Below are 25,121 nucleotides of genomic sequence, written 5' to 3'. Positions count from 1 at the left end.
CCTTTACAGTTATTTCCAAGGTATGAGAGTACGTTTCTCAACTATTACTTAGCATTTTCTTTGTTTGACAATGGCAGCGAAGGTTTCACCTTTTTTTTTTTATAACTGAGCGATAATGATTCCATATTCAATTTAATAAAAACTGTTTGAGAATTCTCAAGTAACGGGAAATGTTTATGTCCCATCTTTCGACAAAAAAAATCATCAACAAAAATCCCCTTTTATTAGCTTTTAACTTAAATCTCTTTAAAAGTATCAAAATAGTAAAAGAAAACTATTTTGATACCTATATATAAGAAGATGGTCAGGGCTGCGGTTAAAAAAAGAACAAATAGTTTAAAACTATTTGTTCTTTTTTTTATATTTTTTGTTATATTTTTTATGTTCTTATATATAAATTTTTACGGTCAACTATATATAATATATATTTTGATACCTTTATTGACCGCCGCCCGGGCTATCCTCCTCCAATATACTTCATAACTATCTTCTTCCAATTTAAATTTCTTTTAAATAGTTCACTATTTACTACTATAGTAATTAATATTCAAGTACAATTCCTCTAACTATTGCTTTTTCATTATAGCAACTAGCATGTCATGGTCTCTCATTGACTAATATTTATAAATTTTCAGGAATACGGAAATAATTTCCGTGATACAGACACATGTTTCTCAATCATAAGTTCAATATTTCATCCTCCGTGGATCAGAAATAGTCGGATTAGTACCGGAAGTGGCCTAAGGAGGCGTAGGACACTTACCATTATAAATGTTCGGTCTTCATAAACCGGAGCACTTCCGGAAGCCGTTAGTGTGTAATTGCCGAACCTCTCTGGAGTCTCCGTTCGTCCGGTCTGTACCTGACCGTGCCCAACATATTAAATATTTCGGATTCTTGTTAAATCCCTTTCAGGAATTTTGTTTATTTTTTATCATTATAATGAAGGAATATTGGTAAAAATTAAATACTCCGAAGTAAATAATCTATACGAAAAGACCCAGTGATAGAGTGTGTGAGAATTTTTAAATACATAGAAATAATAAAAATGTTATCCCTTAATGATTATTATATTCAATAAAAGCATAAATTATTATATGCTTTGAGATATTAACGCTAATACTAGGATAATGTGGACTGACATAGAATTCTACAAATCATTAACTGTAACAAAGGACTTAACAACTCGCCATATTCAGTGACTAGTCCGTATTACATGAATATCAAATAACAGAATGCCAACGCTGCAAGACTCGATCGAAAAAGAAAAAGTCTATCTGTAAGCCACCCAAAAGTAAACGTAAACATTACTAATAATAGATTAATTATTTTTTATATATGCTTGTTTGAGAGTGGTTTAATTTATTATCAATTTAAAACAATTTTTATCCTTTTTTTTCCTCTCAACTTTTATTCTTTAAAATTTCTGCAACGTTTCGGCCCTCAGGCCATTCTCAAGGAAACCACCTACAAAAAGTTTTTTTAATTTTTATATAACAATTACATTATTTCCTTCAACTACACACTGATTTCTTTGGCCCTACCTTCAATGTAGTACCAATTCAATACCTTTAATATTTTAAGATTTGAAAAAGAAATGACATCAATATTGAAGGTAGAGCCAAAGAAATCAACGTGTAGTTGAAGGAAATAATGTAATTGTTATATAAAAATAAAAAAACTTTTTGTAGGTGGTATCTTTGAGAATGGCCCGAGGGCCGAAAAGTTGGAGAAATTTTAAAGAATAAAAGTTGATCAAAATTGTTTTAAATTGATAATTACTAATAATTGTTGAAAGGATTATTAATCAACTTTTGGAAGAAAAATCATAACATTTTTCCGTAAAGGAGGAAAAATATTTAGCAAGTTGATATCTATGCTAAGCTATAACATGATATAGTAAACACATAAATACAAACTAAAACTAACTAGCTTTGAAGTCTAAATAATAAAACATTCTCCATAAGAATAAAAAGAAAAAGATCGTTTAAACATGATTTTATCAGAAATAAGTTGGAATAACTGTGAAGAGAATGAAATGTGAACAACAAAGATGATAGACATGAGATAAACTTTGCTTATCCAAGTCAGAGTGAAAACAAAATCATTAAAGAAAACGAAAATTTAGATATCACACGGGACAGTCGAAATCCATAAATGAATACAAATTATAACATGATTTTTCATCATATACTATAAATTGTGTAAATAAATAAAGGTGGACCATTTTTATCTCATTTTTCTTTTTGTTTTCGGTTAGATCAGTTGGCTTTACAGGTCTTTAGAGGTCCTTGAGACTATCCTACGTTCCCTTTGCAATGTAAACTTATGAACTTGCACTGCATCCCAGGCGTTACGGCCGCGACTATGAGAATCGTTGCAGTTCTAGGGAATCATTTATGATTAGTAGACTGCAATGTGGCCAGCCTACAACAACTTTGGACGCCGAAGAAGACGCCGACCGTTGGAATATGGAAGCTACTGCCCTGCTCCACCAGATAGAAGAATATTAAAAAGAAAAGAGACAATAAATTATAATATATGAATTGGGTATCAGTGACAAATATATTATAGCTGTCAAATCCCGTGTAGCAAATAGACGAGGTATGAATGTAAATAAATAACATGGGGGAGAAATGAACTTTAATAAATTAGTGTCAAAAACGATAGCAACAGATTCCATAACAACTCTGAAACCAAAAAATAAATCTTACTTATAGATAATTATAAATAGTAACTATGTCAGCGAACTATTGATACTTTACTTTAATGGTGGCACATCTGTAAAAAAAAGTTGTTTATACAAATATTTGACGTATTCCGTATGTAGACTGAGGTTACTTTGTGACAACCTTATTAGGTTTGAAACAGTCAGGAGAAAGGCCCCAGCATAGGAAGTAATTCCCGTCTACAATACTTTCTTTGGAATATGTCCAATTCAAAACAAAATCAATTTAAAAAAATCTTTTTTTGTAAATGCACGACAAAGCAAAACAGCAATATGCAGTCTTTAAGGATCGTTTCTGGATGTGTCTGTTAAAAAAATCCTATAAGAATTAGAAAAAAAAAAGACTCAATGAATGTTACTGTGATAAGAAAGAAGCAATAACAAAGAGGACAATAAAGGGAAAAGAAATAACAGAAATCCGTGGCGGAGCATATCCGGTGAAGACGGGCTATTTAAGAGGAGCTACCCGCGGAAGTCTTGCCTAGGGCCGGATATAGGCTAAAATTGGAACCAGTAACTTCCCCTGAGGGCATCGGAGTATGAGGGGCTTAGGCCTCGTGCCCGCCGCATGTGGTTGTACTTAGGGCTATACATATTGTAAGGGGGAAAAAAAATTAAAAAAGCCAAAGAGGGCAGCAGATCCCGTCAACGGAGGCCGTTTGGAGCCAAAAGGGGTTGAGGGGTCTCATAACAACAACCTCATAACTGCAGGGGCGCCAGTTCTAATCTGGCCTGAGGTATTATTATATTTCGCGGTGGCCCCACGGAATGAAAACTTGGTTCCCGCCCTCACAATAAGTTGGCTACTTGTAGATCAGCGTTTACTCATGCCTTACCAATAGTGGGGTACGCAATCCGATAAAAGGTACCCAATCTTACAATTACTGCAATTTTTGTGAAAATCGGACTAACTATTCGGTCAAACATGTCAGAGCACAAATTCAACTATAGACAGACAAAAAGCCAAATTAGTTCCGTGATGTCTAAAACGTAAGATGAGAGTGAAAAATTTCGACTCTGTGAACATATATTTTTTTTCTTTTAATTAATTCAAAACGTTTATATTTCAACTCCTTCGGCTACATGCGGCCTCCAATGACGGAACCTCTTTTGTTTTTTAATACCCCTTTTCTGATTATTTCTTACATTCGGGTGGGGGTTAAGAAATGATTCATGGCTGGAGGGCCACAAACAAATGCCACACGCACTAAACATTAAAAAAAAATTGAAAGGATAATTTTTGTCATTTTAATCTCGACAAGGGTTCCGAAAAATGTGTTTAGACCAAGATGTTGTGGCAAAGAAAGTTTGGGATCCGCTGTGTAATTTGGCGGTGCTATTTGGCTTTTTGTCTGTCTATAGTTAAATTTGGGTTCGGACATATTTGACCGAATAGTTAGTCCGATTTTCATAAAAATGGCAGTAATTGTACGAGTTGGCAGCCTTTATCAGATTGCGTCCCTCTCTATTGCTAAGGCATGCGTAAACGTATTTTCCAATGCATAACCTGTATTTCGATTTTATAATTTGTAAATATATTCTTAGAGGGGTACGAAAACAAAGAATAAGAATATACAAAAAAAAATAATAATAATACAATCGAGAAAGAAGCCGTGAGTATAAAGAAAAAAATATATAAGACGTACCCGTGGAAAAGTCTTTTATTTTCCACGATGACAAATTATTTGAGCTTTAGGTGAGAGGAATATATGACGTAGATAATGTAGATAACACAACAATTATCGTTTAATTTTTTTTTTAATAGTTAGTGCCTGTGGCACCACTATATATATATATATATATATATATAGGAATATAAATTCTCTATAAAAAAAAAATAATACAATCGAATATACATATATTGTATTTTGAAAATATTACGAGGAGGTAACCACTTAAAAATATTCAGTCCATTTCAATCTTTGATTACATTTCACGTAAAATATCTACTTGGTGGTAGATTATTAATACCACGTAAATTTCATTGTATACAGTTTATTCCCTTTTTTCCCTGTATACTTCGAGTGCTCTGTATATCTGTAGCATCAATACTTGTCCATTAGGCGTTACATAATTAATAAGTGCCACTTTTTAGAGTTCAGAAAAACCCGACGGATCGATTGACTCGAAATGACCTACGATTGGAAAAAGACACCTCTAATTGTTGGACCAAGAAGGAAATGAGAGTTGATATGGCAGGGAACATATCGCATTAGAGTTGCCACTGGAAAGGTCAAGCATATTAATGACCATTCTTCATGAGCCCGAGAGAAACTGTGTCCAGGCCGCTCCAGTAAATATCGGATGGTCACGTTCTTGCAGCATCTGCGGTAATTGCGACTCCATTAATCTACCAACCTGGGGTGATCGTTGAAAACTTTCACTAACACTCTTCCAATTATGTATTGTAGCTAGTAATCGTGTAGCAAAGGTTTCGTTTTCTGACAATATGTTACTCCTGATTTGTGAAATAGATATGATGGTAGATATGAAGAAACGACTTTAAGTATTTCAGATACTTTTGAACGATACATGTTTTGTATATCATACAATCAATAACAATTTTAGGTTGAATCACACTGCGAAACCGTGAAAATAGAAATTAACTATTAATTGTGTTTCAGTTCAATAATTCCATTTTTATTTAACTAAAATTTTAATATTTATGCCATGAAGCACAGGTTCTCTACATGGATACTTATACACTAAAAGTAAAATTTATGATCATACCAAGATTTTAGAAAACTACTGAAAATAGCACCTTCAGTGATAACAGATATGAGAGGCGTTTTGATTTATTATTAGAGCGGTGTATCTCAGTATTTGTGTGTTATAAATACATATGAAATATAAATACACATATTCTCGGTTCCAGTACTAATTAACACCTCACGTAACTTTTATATTTATTAGTCTCCCTTGCCTCAGTCCTCCGTCTTCCATATGCTTTTTAGGTTCGTTAGTCCTCTTTCTGAGCCATGCATCATCCACATACGTCATACCATTACTTCCTTAATAGGCAACATGTTTTACTACGGCGCTAATCCAATTATAGAATGTAAAATTTATAGTTTTGAGGTAAAAAATTATTTATATCAAATCCATATAATCAATATAAAAAAAAAAAATGTTTGATCAATTATAACATGTTCCGAAAAATATGGAATATAAAAAATACTTTTTATTTCTATGTGTTCAATTTAAGTATATATATAAAAAAAATATTAATGCCAGTTATTTACGGTCAGAATACAATGTTAGGATCAGACTGTCACACACTCATGGTTGTGATTTATAAACTTAAGACATAACAGATATTGTATATATAAAGGTTAATAATTAAGATTCTGATGAATCAGCAATTTCTAGAACCAAAAGTGTCTTTACTTGCACGAGTAAGGAATGGTAACTCCATTTTTACTTTCGAGCCTTGGCATCATTCACAAAGAGGATTTTTTTTCTTTTGCGTTGGAATATAGCGAATGGAATATGGTAAGGAAGCAGTAAAACGGCAGACAAGTCTTTGCTTTCTTACTTCTTCGGAGAGACACCAGAAAAGCGTAACGTGCATCAACGTCAAAAGGAAATACAATCCTTATAAGAGAGGCAAATCTCCGAAGATAGATTCTGTCAACCATAGCGGCTGTAGTGAGATGTAATCCTACAATTTGATGAATATCCTGCACTGCTGAGGTCGACTACGAAGGTCAAAGGATCCATTCTAAGAGCTGGCGAAAATGTTTCACTTTTATTGAATTTTTTTTAATATTGTTTAAACCTTTTTTAACTTATCACATAAATATTATCGCGATATTGCCTAGAAACTTACACACTCAATGTTCAGAAAAATGCACACTGTTTATTAGGATACAAAAATAATTAAAATAAAGCTTGGAAATATCAACGTTAAAAAGAAACTTTGTTCAAAAATTGCATATAAGTGTAGACAGAGTATCAGCTATAACAATGTATTAAAAAAACTCGGCTATTTTTTGTATTAATCTATGTCTTCACAACGTGGTACGCTAGGAATCGATTATTGGTACACGGCCATTTTCAGGTTTTAAAATTTTTTATTCCCAATTTTAGTTAAAATAAAAAATCAAGTACTCTTCTTTCTCTGATGAATGGTAGTGGTTTAGTCTCTATTTATCTGAAATAAGTAAGTATCAAAATTAATATCCTGATGATACATATTATGAATCATGTAAAATGTGCTAGGAACGATGGGCGATGTTGTTCCACGATTTTTCTAAGCTAAGTTAAAAAATATGTGTGAGCAGTACTCATGGAACTTGAGGAATATATTAATCAAGTCTTCAAAACCAGAGTTTAACCATACTTCGAAATGAGACCAGAGAACTAAAAATTAAGATTAATGATTGTGCTTTAATATCTTGTTAATTTTTTATTTACGCATTTATTATTGCACCAATCTTATACAAAGTATTTACTGGGCTTGTAGATTACTGAAACATTACATTTTTATGACCGTGATTTTCCTTGATATATAAAAAGATTTTAATACCAATTATCTGAAGGGCTAAAATATCTTTGATTTAGTGGAAATTAATGAGCAAGTAGGTTGTAAATGCCCATCACTGACGTATCTTTTTAGTGTATAAATTATAGTTATTAGCTGTTTTCATCAGGTAGGTTTATTTTTAAAACTTTTTTTATATATCTTATTAAAATTTATGTATTGTTATTAATAAAACATATACAACAAGTAAATTTGCTGTAGGTAGCATGACAAACATGTGGAGAATCTACCCATTGATAGAACTCCAATAACATTTCTAGAAGAAAAGATCTCGAGGCCATCTTCTTTTCAGATGCCTAGGATTATTAGGTAATGAAGGATAAGCCAGGTTAGAAACTAGTGGTTTTGGGTGGTTGGGAAGTTTATCATGGAAGGAAAGTTTTCTGGTTCTGACCAAATCGGCAACATATGAAACATTGAGGTCCTGATGGATGATTTGATTTGTGACAAAGTAAGGAGCATTAAGGATTTTACGAAGGATTTTGGACTGTAAGGATTGGATTTTAGAGGAATTCGATGGTTTAGTGGAGCCCCATAGCTCAACTTCGTATGTCCAGATAGGCCTTATAATAGTCATCTAAATCATTCTTTGTAATGGATTGGCAGTTTAGACCGTTTGTCTAGTAAGTGTTGTAATAGTCGGAATCGATGAGCAGTCTCCTGTTTTTCAGTCTTGTAATCTTAAAACTTAAAAAAAAGAAAAATATACTTTAAAAATTTTATTAGCACTTGAAATATAATATAGAACTAATTACTACGGTGCCAGGGAAAATGCAACAGTGGAAGACGGTAGAGGTGTGGCACGCCTCAACAAAGGAATTATTGATTATAGCATGCGAAATAAAAAGGATGGGCATACCTGATCTATGTATACACTAAATGGGCATTGTTTAACACAAAACAAATCTCACTAAGCAGACAAAAATGTTTAGTGGAATGAAAACCAAAACTTTAATAAATTATAGTATAATAAACATATTAAATTTACATGCTTTTGTGGATGTTAAAAGAAGAGTAGCAGCCAATAAGAAAAATGCACATAAACGATATCGAACGAAAGATTGTGCGTAGAATGTCAGAACCTCTAAATAACACAGAAAGATGTAACGTAGTAACAACATATTAAAATTTCAGTGTGTATGAGTATATAATATTAACACATTCAGTGACTGCTTCACGTTTCTTTCTCTTGTGGCCTATGTGGAGGCTTACACATAGATTATATGACACGTTCAAAAAAGTATGTATGTTATATTTTTCTGCATTAAGGAATCTATAAAACTGAAATTTAAACTAAAAACAATTTAAAGAAATCGAGCCTAAAATTTTACAAATGTAAAATACTAAGTGTGGTCCAGATGTATTCTAACTTTGGTTCTTTTCAGAAATAAAAAAAATCACCCATTAAGTATATTCTATTTTCTCTAATCGAATTTTGAAGGAAAAATATGCAATAATAAGTATCTCTGTTTTTACTATTATGGCATACAAAAAAACTGTACATAGGATATCAGGAGACGTAAAGAGGGTTCATATTTTTCTTACACTACTTTTTAAAGTTTTTTTTTTAATTTAAAGAATAGAACGTCGTAGAACTTTTCTCTCAAATTTAAATGAAAAGAACAATTTAGTTGATGGTGGGGGAAAATTTCATGAAAAAGTATTGTTCTCAAGTGTTGTGATACAACCAAGGTACAGTGCTCACTAAATCGCAGCTGTTGGTTCTCTGCATTGACAGTTTTAAATGCGACAAATCGATAAGAATTTATTTTCAAAATACCTTTAGAAGAGGGTATATAAGCCAAATGTTTGAATGTGAATATTTCAGCGGTTCATTTTTAGTGTATTTATTTTAATATAAAGAATTATAAAACTGTTCGGTATCTGAAACAGAACAGAAGTCAGTGTGGAATTAAACATGTATATATTATGTTTGTAAGAAAAATCCGTAAATCTCTTCCTTTCCAAAAGGTATGTAGTCACGTTTGGTTGTTATTAAATTGTGATCAAATAAAAATTACATTTAAAATTCTTTGAAGTAATTAAAAAATCCTCGTGGTATTTTCGTTTTTTCTTGGGACGAATTTGAGACGAAATTCTACTATATTATCAACTAATTTTAAAATTTTCAATTTAAATAATTTTTCTATATGATTCTTAGTCAAAAATTAAAATTTAGAAATACAAAACTTTTTTTTTTGCACTGAAATGTGTTTGCACTAATTGATGGGACATACAATATATTTAATAAGAGAAAAATGTAGTAAAAAACAATAAATTAAGATTTGATCTCAAATACAGTTATGTATTTAAATAGTCCCTCTGGTGATTAAATCTCATATCTGGCAAATTTAAGATGAATTTAAATTGTTAATAAAAGAAAAAAGAAAGAAAAAATTTATTGTTAACAACAACACTACCATAAATGTTGCAATGGATATTTAAAAGTACACTGAAGACTTACCTGATTGTAGAAGAGCTGTATCGAGTTATCTGATTCTCGAATCCACTATAAAATCGACCGGTTGTTGGCGATAATAAACAATAACCGACTATTTACCGACTCGTGCGGGCGTCCTCAACACGGAACAACCGACGTACTAAAGGAAGTGCCAACAGCCGGGGGGCTCTTATAAGAGAACACCACGGCAGAAATAGACGAGGGCGGAGCAAGGGGTTACAAAATGGAGAAGCATCTCGAGTCCTAGAGTTGGGATAGTTTTTATCTGTTTCGTTCCTTGCTACGATATATGTATGGAGAAGTTGTACAGTTAGCTGTAAGGATTAAAGTTCAATAAGTAATTGGACAGTAAACCACGATGTACGATAATGTAACCCCAGATAATATTTCCACAAATCCTGAGGAACTATATTAAACTCGTTCACAAGAAATTGCTTTCTTAATGAAAAAATATATAAACAGAATTTTGGGCAATGTGACATATAACAACACAATATCTTTTAAAAATTAAAATAATTTTCAAACAAATATGAATCAGACACCGAATAATATAAGGATACACTTAAAAAAAAAGTAATACCAATTATATAAATAACTATATTTAAATATCAAATATTTGTTTTTAATATTTACCTCCACATTTGATAAAAGATCATTTCACTGTCCCTGTCCATTAGTGTAAATTCTCAAAAAACAGTAATTTTGAGATAAGCATGTAATCTTAGCCGGGTATAAGATATATACATACAGTTACAGTATGTCATAAAATCTATATAAAAAAACAAAAAAAATCATAATATTACTGTTTTGAACTGTATAGATCTTTTCCTTATTGTTAATATTACATACATATCTAAAAATAGCGGTTTTTTGAGAGGTTAAGTTTGACTTTAATACTTTTACTTTGAATACCGTACGATATTTCATATTTGAGCACAAGTGTGACCTCTGGGGCCTATCAAAATAATATCTTCAGAGAGATACAAGAAAAAATATCTTTATAAGGCGCTATATTTAATTTAACTTAATAATGTTTTGTGGTTAAGGCCATTGAAAACGGACCTGTAGGTGAGAGAGTTGAGGCGTAGGTATTGGCAACCTCGGATCTGTAGAGGCACCGGTTCGAATCCGGCCTGGGAGGTCGACTTTTATTTCTGTAGAGATCCCACGAAATGAAAACTTCGTGAGAATAGGATGGTACCCTATAGATAAGTCTCCCCCTGTGTAAGAAATGACCAGGAAGGAGGGTCACAAAAAAAATCCGAACTCCCTCTTGATTCATTAATGTGTGGCACTACCTATAATATGGAGCCCCTACAAACAGAGAATATGACCTCACAGTTCGGTAGTTCTTGTTTATGTCTCTGCTCGTAGAACGGTCTATATGTATTAGTGAATGATAACTTTCCAGCATGATTCTTTCAAGTTTTATTGCTCTACCTTAATACTACTATAGGTAATTATTAGTTACAATTATACTACATTATATTTATGCGTTAGTTGTTTCATTATTTATGTATTTAATTCCATTGTTCACCTAACGAACCGTATTGAGATTTATTACAATTTTTATAACAACTATCAATCTTATTTCCTTTTATATGTCCATGACAATATTTAGTCATTTTTTTTAATATTATGTTTCTTTTATGAAACCTATTTACGATTAGTAAGTATCTTAATGAAATATATAAAAAGAAAGAGCTTCACTTCACAAATACTTTTCTATATAATTATTTGATAATTCTTCCAATAATATAACTAAAATATAGAAGTGGTAATAACAATAAACTATATTTATATTAATTAAATCATTATTTATACATTTAAAAAATGAAAGAGCATTAATATGTAATATTAGTAGGAAGAAGGAGGATTACATTAAATTTTCAAAATTGGTTTTTCCTTCTAACCAAATAGAGACAGTCAATACAATAGAACCAAGGATTCTAGTTGACATTGCGCTTTAGGATGCCTAAGACGTTAAGCAAAAAATGAATAGAAGAAATGAATTCTAAATGTTATATTAAAAACTACTAAGCTGTTTGAAGTTCTTTATATCGTGCATGATGGTGTTAAATAAAAATAAATGTAAATAGAAAATATAGAAATTGCGTGTCACTTCGGAGGGGACAGACAACGGAAGTAATAAACGTAGGACGTAATGCAGCAATATCTAACTATATTGGGGAATAAACAAGCAGCTTCCATAAAGATCATTTATGTATAGCATCATATATTTCTTTCAAAATTACTGCAAGAAATCAGTTAAAAACTCCTGATTTTGAAGAGGCCGTCGAACACAAGGTGATCTGTACGAGATGATGAGATGAAGGCACTATTATATTATGAGTTTTTACAACTATAAAAGCTCATGATGATATATCAAGTCACATAACTCATAAGATAGACTGTCTAAATCAAGGGTGCGAAATAATATCAAAGATATAAAATTGGAAACGGGATTAATAACCATTTTACGGAACTGAATTCTAGAACGTACGCAAGCGTATGATACTTTATTACAGACTCCTAATCAAAACCTTACAAACCTGTGGTCCTTGAGAAAAGTAAGTAGCTTTAATTGGTTTTCCAAAAATTATATGTTTGTTCTCAAACGACAAACAATTACACCTAATAAGCCTATAACGCACGCACGTAGGGTACTTATTTTCTCTCTAAAATAAAACTCAATTACTCTGAGAAATACAAACTAATACTTCTCTTGGCATTATCCTAGAACGTTTCAATATAATTTCAGGACATATTCTAAATAAACCCCACGCACTTTCATAATTTAGGTTTACAGTACTGATTAGTTTCGTATCGTACAACAGGTAATGCAGATATTGAAGATTGGTATTGAGGTTCTCATTGCCTAGGAACTCCTACATGGCTTAGTCTGGCTCTGAGTACAATATATACGGCTCTGACATGCTCGATGATGTTATAGAAAATTAAACAACATAGCAAAAATTTGAAAGTTAGTTTACTTTCATGTTTGAAAGACTGATGTGTTTGGAATACTTCGGCAGTTAAAATTCCGCCCACTATGATTAAATTAGTTTTATATTCCACAGGAGTCAATATTATTGTTACAATGTACCCCTCTATACATATTTAAGAACTTTGAGATAGACTCATTAATATTCATCTTGTAAGGGGCACTTAACATAAGAGGTCTTGAAAATAACAATATTGATTATTAACAATAGTTAATAATAGTATTGATCAATAATTTTTTTTTTATTTCCTTTAAGTTGGTTCAAATAAAAAAACCCAGAAAAAATAAGAATTTTTTGATAGATACATGTTTTCTATTTGGTGTAACTACCAGCTCTATGGCCATTTGAATAACCAAGACTAGCCTCAAGATAGTGAAGAATATAATTCTAAAAGAAAATAATTATCTAATGGGATTACTTGCCTATCTAATTCTAATTGATAAAATGTAATAACTTGTGCACAGTTCAAGTGCTCCCATATTCTCTAAGAAATTAAGTCTGTACTTACACCCAGAAAGGGTAGCCTTTGACAAGAATTCAAAAGGTTTTTTTTTTTTTGCATTAAATGAGATAAAAACAAAGTATCAACTGTTGAGACATATATCAACCTTTCTTCGATATATGTCAAGTACTGACAATTTTAAATATGCAATTAACTCATAAAAATAATAATGACTAATTCAGAACAAGGGCATAGCAAGAAGTACTGATGTCCAGGGCGAAATCTTGGAAGGATCCTATTTTATTATTGGGACTAGGAGGAGAGGTTGCGTAGAATAACAATCTATGGATTTTTAAAATTTTATAAATTTATATTAACCGTAAATATATATAAAACTAAGTATAATTCACTAGTTATGCAAATATAAAATGTAATTTATATTTCATCAATAGGAAATCAGGGACATTGCTTCCTTTGCCTTTCTTCCCCTCCTTTTTCCAGTCATATGCTTCTGAATTAGAATAATTGATATCTGTTGCACTATTATCAATTTTTCTTCATGAACAGGTTTTCCTCAACTCATCTTAAATTGGTGGGAAATTATTCTTCGGCATATCATTATGTTAAATATTTCACTTTTAAAAAAGTAGAATCAACAATAAAAGTAATTTGATATATAATAAATTATTATTACTAGAAAATTAGAATTTATAATTATTGAAAAAGAATATAAGAAGCAGATGACAAATTATTAAAAAAAATGTGCATTACTAAGATATATCTGAAAAAATAAATAAATTAATCTTGTAACTTTTGTCTGAGCTTTCTTTAGCAGATAAACCATTTTCTGTCAAGAAAGATTAAAATTATATGTTACAAGAAATATTTTACAGCTAAAAAAACATATTAGTAACTTACAGTCAAGTAAATCTTTAACAATCATTTAGGTAAAAGATAATTATATTATTCTGAAAAACAAGACGAAGAAAAATAATTTATCACTGATTTGGACTACAAAATAAATATAATTCAATTAACTGAAAGGCAGGGGACCCCTAAAACATATTTGACAAACAGAAGTTGTTATATTGGAACACAAAATGTTTTATCAGGAACTTTGATGTAGGTTTGACGAATATAACATCATTTAAATTTTATTTCGAACATATGAAAATTAGCTTAAAGCTTTAAAGACCAATGTTTTTGTACATATTCACATTTGTATGAGTAAGTGCTTTCCACCTCATCTGCCACATCATCTGAGATCATCAGGCAATTATTACAGAAATGGGAATTTTCGTAATCGTAATCATCAGTCAAAGGATTGAAATTTGAAGATTTTTCTTGAATCCACTCATGGAATTATCAGTACTGACAATTTCTTCTGAATAAGCTTAGACCTAGAAAGAATTATAACAAATAATTTAACTTTATTTTGATTTTATCTACCATTTCCTTACAATACTGGAAATCTTCATAAATTTTTTTAAACAATTGTATTTCTAAAGAAAAAGACATAACACAAAATTGATTTGATACCTGTAACATTATAATTATAAATTTAAAGGATAAATATACGAAAATTATTTTCATTTAGAAGTTGATAAAACAATTGAATCCCAGGATTCTAATGAATGTTAGTATATCCAGAAAAGAATAAAAAAAAATTTATTTAATCATAGCTTTAAAATTATTCAAATCCATGTAGAATTGGACAATGTTCAATTTGTAAAAAATAATGTTTACTAATTGTAAAGTATTTTCTAGTGGAAGTGGTTCTGTGAGAAAAGGAATGAAAGTTAGTAGATTTAAGGAGAGAAAGGAAGAATTAAGGATGAAAAGATCAATAATGTTTGCAGGATATTTGATTTTTTAGTATAAGGACCATAAGAGGCCAAGGAGGAGGCATGAGAGTATCTGGGATAATCCATTTATAAATCCTATCAAACAATTAATTAATCTCTTTAGTTTTATTTCATGTTTAAACAACAGTTTCGCAAACACTTACTAACCATATGCAAAGTATAAGAAAATAAGAGAGGATTAAAGTAGCTTTTTTTTATCTTTTTATTTATGTATGGCCAGAATGTAAAAATAAAGTTTACTAAATCCCCTTAACCATTCATTAAATGCTAAATTATTAAAGATTTTATATTTAAAAAATACAGTTCACCCTCATTTGAACCTTAACCTTAACAATTTCTTGGTTCGTCAAGAAAATCACTTTGAAATGACGAAACTGGTGCAATTAGACCCGCTCAGTATTACAAATAGTCTAATGCCCCTCTAAAAATTAAACTAGTACTAAAAAATATCTCTGGGCCGTTCGTAGCTAAGATGGTTAGTTAGGCCTAGGTCTATCGTTATGAGATCTGCGGGTGGCTCCGGTTCGAATCCGGCCGAGGTGTTGAATTTTTTTATTAAGTGGAAGTCCCAAAAAATGAAGAACTTGACCCCCACCATGGTTAGAATAGGTTGGTCACCTCTGGATAACCAGGCAAATATCACCTTCTCAGTGGATTATGTTATATCAAAAATAATAATACCTCCATTATTCAAAGTCAACAATGCTTATGTGTTGTTTTTTTTAAGTGGAGACTTCTGTAAAGAATTTTTTTTATCCATTATATACCAACCACTTTCATCTTCTATTCAGATTAAAAATGAGCGTAAGCCATCCTAATCTTTGACAAAAATAAAATTCATGTTGCAATCGAGGGAAGTAAGAAAAAAAATAGGTCACAGCACTGTTTCATAATACTTATCTCAAATTTATCAATCATTTTAAAATAAAAGACAATATTTTGAAGGCCAGTTCTTGCAGTTCTTGGAAGAGGACTAAGCCAGCTTTTCTCAACCTGAAGAGTGTTTATTAATTGCTTGGCTTTCTGAATTTAGGCAGAACAATACTTATTATTATTGGAGGACTGTTTCTTAAAGGGAAAGTTCTGTCTTTCATGATTATTAGTAAATCGAATATATTAAAGGAAATGAATTTTGTGGAAAACTTATCTTTGATAAAACTGTTTAATTGAAAACATGATTTTATATTTGTTTTAACACCCATAAACCAAACCCTCATTTATCATCAAAGTTTTTGCTAGGGCCCTAGGAATTCAGATTAACAGGATCCACAGTAAAAAGATGGATTTTATGAAATTAGTCATTCTGTCAACTGAAAGGCTCATATAATAGGAATAATCAGGATTGTATACTAAATATAGCCACTAACAATTACTCCAAATAAAAAAAATTGGAACATTGGAGGAGAGCAATTGGAGTACTTGGAATGGAGGAAATTTTAGGGGGATAACCATTCCATTTGGTAGTGATTTATACTCCAAGCATAAATAAGCAGGTTATTCAGTTGTTTCTATTTATTTTAAATCAGCATTTGTTTAATTATTTAGCTATTTATAATTTTCAATGCTATTCTATTGTCATAAATACTGCAATCCCAGAATTTATTAAACAATACTGTCTTTGAATATTATCAGTTATATTACACACACAGAAGATTGGAATTAACATATTTGTTATCCACAATACCTAATCGATAATTTTGATCATACCTTGTTCCAGAAAAATGTGAAAACTTGGTAAACCTGTCTTATTGAACAATTGCAGTTTACAAATATTTCAGTGCTTAGATGAATATAAGATGATACATACAGTATCTATACAATAGCAAGGACATAGAATAATTTAATCTTTACTCATAAGAAATAAAAGAAAAGAAATTTTCAGCTAGTAAATTATAAATCCATTAAAAATATTTATTTCCTATTAATCAAGATTTATGTTTTTATCATAATTAAAGGTTAAAAAAATGTATGATATTCATATCAATATTTCTGTAATATATTTTATACAATATGTACAGTACACTGTATTTATTGACTACCAGTGTTTGATTTTGCTGATATCTTGCATGTTATAATAACCATTAATGAAACGGGTTGTTTTGAAATTTAGGTATAAAATCTATTGGTTATCAACCATGTTAATGAGATTAATTAAATCATAATATTTAAACCAAATAAAATTGTTTCTGAGCAACTAGCAGTACAATTATTATACCTTGACCAAATATAGATTAATAAATATTAAAATTATTCCATAAGTTCTTCTAAATTAATACTGAAATTAATTTCAATACATTATAAAAAAATTGTATAATTAATTTATTAAAATAAATTTTTTGATTATCTATTAATAAAATTTGAGGGGGTTAGACTGTTTATTATTCCGGAGTAAAAAAAATCACATTTTATTATACAAGATTTTTTTTTAGTAAAATTAGTTTCAATGAAAATAACTCAACCTTTACATTTTATTGTTTTAGCTCTTTGGCATATGAATCCCTAAACAAATTATTGGACACAGCATTAAACAATTATTCCAAACCAAATGAAGTGTGGATTGTCCATGAGTGAGAAAAATATAGATTAGATCATTACACTTAATCAGTTTTCCAGTCATTTGGAGTGTCAAGATGGAGCTTAGGAGAGTTATGGCAATTCCAGCCATTTCGCATTACTCTAAAATATCTATATAGGACTTAACACTTAATGTCGTTCCAGGTTCTATATAGGATGGATGAGTTGGAGAGGAGTCAGTAATTATTAAAAACATTAGACGTTCAAATAATCCTTATCCTTATCAATTTACCAGCTGAGACCAATACAATAATTGTTTGTTGTATCTGCACTAATATTGAGCTAGTAGAGATATTACCATTTTTGTTTCATCCAATTTCATAATTAATTTCCTGGAGATGTATAGAATTTGAATTAATAAACCTAAATTAAATGGTTTTCCATAAAAAACTGAGTAAAATACTTTGAAAATCTGGGATCTGGGTTCAACTTTCTAAAATACCTTGAAAACATAAGTCCGAGTATCTAAAATACTTTGAAAACAAGGGTACAAACTTCAACAAGCCTTATCTTTGCTACAATTTGTACGATTTAAAAATTTTTGTTCAGTAGAGAATTTAATTGGCTTTCTAATGCCTATGTGAAAATGTCATTTCTTATTTTCATTCAGATTTGGTACACAGGAATGCTTTTTTTGAACTCAAGGGTCTTTAGAACCAATAATTATTTTAAATACTGCAAATGGAAAATTTGACTTCAATGTATGTACCAACCATGTAATGTACCAACAAGGAAAGTAAAATATGTGTACAAAGCCATTTCTGTGTTAATTCTGAGTTGATTTCTATGGTTTTTAAGGAAATTATTCTTTAAAATCATATTACATTTTAATACAATACTCTCCTTACCTACTTAGTAAGAAAAATAAAAATTAAAAAAAAAACATATAAACTGTCTATTTCTGTGAAAATAATAGACATTTGCACTGAATAAAATTCATCAGAGAAGAATGGGGGTGCAATTTATATCTGTTTTGTAGTCCATTTTTCAGACAGCACAGTTGTCAAATTTAAAAAAAAAATGAATTATTTGACTTTTCAAAATTTTGTATTACCTTCTAGAATGCTCCTTGAAAATTTGTTGAAGCAGGCACACACATAATACAATATATTCATGATATCTATTATTAAAAAATTCTCATTCGAGAGAGTGATATATATGACTAAAGAATGATGAAAGAAACAGAGCATATAATTACAGTATTCATTTTTATTGAAAATATTTATTTAGAATTAGTCAGTTTTAATGGTTTGTTATAAATAATTTTCAACATAAAAACATATTTTTAACCTCCAACAAAAATCTCGTCCTGCCTAAAAATAATAGTATGACAATAATACCTAACATAGAACATAATACCCAATGTCATAAACAAATATCTATGATGTCTTATATTTATAAAATTTCATTATACAAGAAGTAAATATCATATATTTAATTAGGATCAAAAGAAAATAAAAGAAGCTTTTAGTATTTTTTTTTGTAAATAGGTGAACTGACTTAATTGGGAAACCATTGCAGTTTAATGATGAAAGAAGATTAATCATGCCTATTTCATTAATGTGATCAACATCATTGCCTTGAACTACCAATTAAGAATTCCACTTATAGTGAATTAAGAATACTAATATTGAATCAAAAATTAAGTTTGTGTCCAACCAAGGCCATCACTGGTCACTCCCTAGTCTTCTAAGAATTTTCATTGAACTTATTAAAATTAACAAATTAAACATTTTTATTCTTAGTACTCGTTAGAAGCTTAATAAAAAAACAAATATAAGAATGTAGATAAAGAGGTTTTGAAATATTGTGGAACTATAAAATATACAAAATTTGAAACTCATCAGTATTGTGTTTATTTTACAGGAGGGTGAGTCCACAAATAAAAATACTCACACACTTTCCATTCTTTTTCACATTCTTGAACCAACTGAAGAAGTTTCAAAAGGGAAAAAAGGAGACCACATGTATTCAGCTTCTTTCTAGAGCATCCAGAACATCATTCAGCATGAAATTTTTATTTGTGATGGTATACTGGTTGGGATTTCATGAACAGGCTAGAGAGTGAACAAAAACTGTGTGGCAGAGATAAAAAGTGACAAAGTGATTTTTGAGTTCCATCCAAAATTCCGATTATGTTATACACCAATACTTGAAAGAATGCTGAAAAGTTGATAGCCTTTTATTCTAGATTTACTATAAAATAAATTGGTACTATTGATTTTTAAAATCTCAGCTTAAGCTTTTTGACAGGAATGTTAAAACAAGCATTATATCTTGTTGTATATTAGGGAGGGTGTGATAACAAAAGACAAAAGAGTATGTGTTGCACTAACGGATGCCACTAGCTTACAGACAGACAAAAGAAACAACACAGTTGTCCCATGGTCTGAAGCAGTGATGCCATTTACTGTTTTATTTATTTAATATTATATTTACACATTTTTTAGGTAACAAATAAAATAATAAAACATTTTTCTACAATTTCTTTCCTAAAATTGTTATATTATTTCTTTTTTTTTTTCATTCCTTATTTAATTGCCCACCTATATTAATTTAATGTCTCACAATCACTTCATCGAGTCCTAAGTTCAAATATCCCCCAACTAGTCATCTGTTCTTTGGTAGATGATTTGGACAGCTCCATTTTCAACTGCATTCAGACTTCCAGAAGGTTTCTAATATTCACCAAAATACTCTTTGGAATCATTATGAACATTTGGATCGACAGAAGGCTTAACAATATTTGTTACATCACTAAATCACTTTTTTTTTCTGTTTCTTCTCCTTAGTATGAGTATATTTCTTAGTTTCTTCTTCTAAATTATCTGCTTTAAAATCCACGTTTTTTTTCATCAGTGTCCTAATTATAGTCATCTGGATTTAATCTCGGATGTTAAATATTCTTTTTAATTTTATTTTTACCTCATAACACTTACAAACATTCTTCTTCTAGATTTTATCAAATTTTTGCCTATTTTATCACTACTCATCTCCATGGCTAAAAGATTGTCGACTACTCTTTATTGTTATTACATGTCATAGTTTTACAACTACTATTTGTATCTATATTTATATTTATATAATTTTCTATTATTTTATTACTTGCATTTACAATTACAGTACTACACCTGGCTGTATTTATTAGTAATTAGTTTCCCATCCACTTATATTTATACTTCATTAACTTAAGATTATCATTATTTCATTTATATTTTTTTTAATTTATTTTTTTTACATATTTTCTCTAGATATTTACTTAAATTTAATGTTCTGTCACTTCTTACAATGTTAGTATCTTATTTTTATTTAGACCAGACGAAGCCCTGCAAAGTGGGGTGAAATATTGGTTAAAATTAAATAGTTTTTCTACTATTTTGTACCTTTATTGATTGCCACCCATTATATCTTTCTAAAATAAATATTAAAAATTGTCTTTCTTTCAAATATACACAGATCTTATTCATAACTTTGTGAAAATGGCCATGTTTCAGATCTGCTAGTACTAGCCTGACTAGTGTCTTATATGGTCCTATTTTTGTAGCTCTTTAAAGTAAATTGCTCCCTAATTGTTAATGAAGTGGAAAATAGCATTAAGTAGTAGATGCTAATCTTTTTAATACTTTAGCCGACATATCATGTTCATTGACTTGAGAGCCCAAAAATTCAATTCACTAGCATATTCAAATATGTAAGGCATGAATTAAATGATGACTTCACCAGGAGGCTTGACTGTATGTATTTACTTACCATTACAGTTGATATTTTTTCTATAAGGACCTTTAATTATAAGGTTTCGAAAAACATTATTTTTATATTATGATTATATATTTTGTTAAGGATAACTCCTTGATGTAGATACAGAAAAAATATTCATTCATGATAGTAACTCGGAATGTACATGTTCGAACATAAATGCCATCAGAACACTTAAAAATTTAATAATCCCAATGCCAAGGAATGATCTAAATATAATAATAGTAAATCGAAATGCTCATGCCCAATCGTAAATCAAAAATTCTATTTCAAAAAATAGTACCAGGACCACTGAAAACCCAATAAAAGATAAAACCGAAACTATTTGAAAAGTCATTATTGAATTAAACATAATTACTTTTAATTAATAAAAAAATCAAAATATATATATATTTTTTTTTTAGAAATTATTCAAGTCTAGTTAGGTTACAATTGAAATCAAAAAAGTTTCATTAGGAATGGAAAAAGTAACAATTGATTTGGAGAGGGTAACATTTGAAATGTAAAGGGTATCAATTGAAATTGTAAAAAGTTTCAGTTGAACTGGAAAAAATTAAAATGTTATGGAAATGTTTAATTTTGACTTGGAAAAGATTTCAATTGATTTGGAAATGTTATACAAAACCCAAAGTGATTGCAAGCACATATAGTACACAATATAAGATATTGTACAAGATTTTGGAGGTATCATCATTCTACTATAATGATTATAAGAAGGGTGTATAATATTATTTCTCAGGTCTAGGTGCATCATGTTCATTCATATTCTCAGAGTTAGCAATGTTTGAAGTTAGATAGGAATGAGATGTAGGTCAGGAGAGGGAAGTTAAGATAGATGAGGGGGTGGGTAACTGAAAGCGTAACAGTCTTTTAAAGTTACCAAAAACCTGGAAGGAACCAATCTTCAGACATATAAAAGGGTAGGGTTATAGTAGCAGAGAGCAACTCACTGGGAGCATACCCTTAGAACTTCCATTCTCTTCTCTCATCTGTAGGTGAATACCCTACAGAATGTGGTTCTTATTCACCAACACCAAAGGTAAATGCTTTTAGGAATTGCAACTCATCCTGTCATTAATCATTGATATTAAATAAGTCTATAATGTAAAGATAAATATACAGTTCAGGGGAAGAACAATTTCACTACTTTTGCCTTTGTATATCTGTTTCAGTAGGCTTCTACTAATTTTTTAAATATTTATTCTAAATTAGTTCTAAGCCCATTTTATCTGTAAGCAGAAAGATAAGAGCAACCCAGTGCTGAACTCTCCTTATTTACATTAATAGTCTCCTTGCTTCACCAACCTAGCCATAAGGATCCTAATCATGTCTTTATTTATTATAATCCTAGTTTCCTAATCAATACTGTATTTATGAGCATATATGACAATAATAAGTCGTCTAGTGAGGTCATTTTTTAGTTTGCACTGGGAATGGTTGGATGAGCTCTAGCACCTCCCTTTCACCTTGGATTGTCCCTAATCGTGTTTAGTACTGTCCAACTTCCACTACTTATGATCGTTAAGGGATCTGTCGCTATTAAAGATTATTACGTTCCCTTAAATTTCTTTGAAGATTGTTTTGGATTATTTCAATTTGTCTAAATGTTTTATAGAAGATGCGATATACAATAACTTATTCAATTCCTTATTATCCTTACAGTCCTAATTCAGTTAAAACCAACAAAAAATTCATGTATCAGCAGACTGCATATATAGATTCAGTGGCGTACGCAGGTGACGGCAATGTTAAATACAGGTATTTTAACTTTATTTGGCTAAATATTACATATTATACCATATAAAATGCTTATTTAAATAAAAAGAAAAAAAAATCAAGAATTTAAGTAGTTTTCCAGGGGAGCCCCTGTTTTTGAGAAAAATAAATTGGGTTCAACATATTGACAAAAAAGAAAAGAATTTCAATAAATACTTCACTCAAAATAAGTCAATATATTTACAATAAAAAAACTAGTTAATTAGAGATCATTTATTAATTTGATTTGTAGCAAATAATATCTAGAAGGTAAATAATAGGGATTAAATAAAAATATTAACTGTACAAAGGCTGATGACATATAAGTACAGATTATAAAAAAACTAAATTTATTAAAATAGTATGAGTACATACTCACAAACAACATATCTTAAATAGTACTTTCCATAGGAAAACGCTGTAATATCACACTTTTGGTAACATTAATTATTGAATAATTTGTCAATTGAACACATTATAAAACTTTGAACATTAAAAAATTTAAATCATTAAGATCCTTTAAGCCCTCTTTGCTTTGCTAAAAGTCTTTGTTCACGAGCCACTTGTAATAATTGCTTTTCTTCTTCAATTTCTGCTTGAGTAAAAACTGCTTTAATGCCTAAAGCACCTGAGACCATCCTTCGGGCCGAAGCTGAGCAGGTTTTTGGTCTTGGAGGAGGTGGTGGAGGCAGCAGTAGTTTAGCTTTATCTCTGGATTCTGGAATACCTTCATTTAAAATCCTAGTTTTTAAATTAGGCAAATCGGTATTTAACACCTCATAAGCAAATATTTCAGATGGGTAGATACCCAGAGCATGAGTGTCATCAACCCATCTTATCTTCATTCCTCTAGTCATATATGAAGAAAAAATGTCACGCAAATCAGAAGTTTTGAATTCTGCAGGAAAATCATATATTTCTAAAATACAGTTTTCATTAATTTCCCCATAAACATCATTTCCCTTATTTGAATGAGTTTTGGTAGTTTTAGATTCCAAATTCTCATGCTCACATAATTTTACCCATAGATTTTTAAATATCCTATTTTCTTCATCAGGGTGAAATGTGTCATTTGATTGCTCATTTGGAGATTTTTTATAAGGCTCTTGAGGAGTATTACAAGTAATTTTGTTAAGATCAACTTTGACTGTACTCTGTTTGACAAAAGTATCCTCAGGTTTTTCACTAGTATTTGATTTATCAGAAAAGGCACATTTACAACCACTGTCTTTTGGTCCTTCAACTCTACTTAATACAGAATTTCCACTTTGGTTTTTAGGACAATGTTTTTCCTTGAATTTTTGGCCATCCCCACAGACTAACTTACTAAATTTCAAGGTAACAGAAAGTTCACATGGACAATCACTTTTAACATAATCAACTTCAGTTTGTTTAACACCTTCTTTCGTAGGTGACGAATTACAGCTGTGAGAACCACTAATTTCTGTTTTAGAGGAAACTGTTTTATTATTCACTATTACTTTTTCACTACTTCTAACCTTAACATTTTGATTTTTGGATTCCTCTTTTTTAATAACTTCTTTAGAAAGGTTTTCAGCTTTACGTGCTGGAGGCGGAATATACACATTAAAATTCTGCCTGCATTTCTTTATTTGTTTTCCCTGACTCATTTTTGGTAACCTCCACAACAAATTATATTTTCAACAGCTGTTTTCAGCGACTACCACTGCTGCATACTACCAATTGCAATTAGTATGTAAGAATCGATTACTCATTATATCAGCATTGAACCTCAAGATTTGCAAGTCTTTTTGTTTATTAATGTTTAAATGACTTATGTATTTCAAATAGGTTATTAAAGGAATCAAGTTTCTTCTTTTGATTCCCTTAAGGAATCGACTATTAACGAGCAATCGATATCACTAGCCTTTCCTACAAGAACTGAAAAAAAATAATCCTTTATAAGTGGACTGCTTCAAAACATTTTAATCTGTATTAAATCTGTATTAATATATAGTTGAAAAACTAATA

At 30.2% G+C, this 25,121-nt stretch overlaps 2 protein-coding genes across 3 annotated transcripts in view; both read right to left on the bottom strand.

The window, feature by feature from the left end:
* rols (rolling pebbles) overlaps positions 1–9,859 on the bottom strand; it is a 418,725-nt gene extending 408,866 nt beyond the window's left edge. For both annotated transcript variants that reach the window (XM_067050119.1, XM_067050122.1), the window contains exon 1: positions 9,736–9,859. The gene's annotated coding sequence lies outside the window, so the exon portion shown is untranslated. The remainder of the gene's footprint in view (positions 1–9,735) is intronic.
* Positions 9,860–23,462: 13,603 nt separating this feature from the next.
* LOC106680572 (R3H and coiled-coil domain-containing protein 1) lies at positions 23,463–24,859 on the bottom strand. Its single transcript, XM_014420366.3, has one exon. The coding sequence runs from the start codon at positions 24,758–24,760 to the stop codon at positions 23,639–23,641; it is 1,122 nt and encodes a 373-aa protein (XP_014275852.1). The 5' UTR covers positions 24,761–24,859; the 3' UTR covers positions 23,463–23,638.
* Between the last annotated feature and the right edge of the window lie 262 nt (positions 24,860–25,121).

Source organism: Halyomorpha halys, unplaced genomic scaffold (assembly GCF_000696795.3).
Source record: "Halyomorpha halys isolate HHAL.00 unplaced genomic scaffold, Hhal_1.1 Scaffold269.1, whole genome shotgun sequence".
NCBI classification, from domain to species: Eukaryota; Metazoa; Arthropoda; class Insecta; order Hemiptera; family Pentatomidae; genus Halyomorpha; species Halyomorpha halys.
Note: the sequence above shows the minus strand (reverse complement) of the source record. Positions and strands in the feature narration are given on the sequence as shown.

Coding starts and splice junctions, on each gene's coding strand:
- LOC106680572 (XM_014420366.3), bottom strand. CDS start 24,760: ATGAGTCAGGGAAAACAAATAAAGAAATGCAGGCAGAATTTTAATGTG.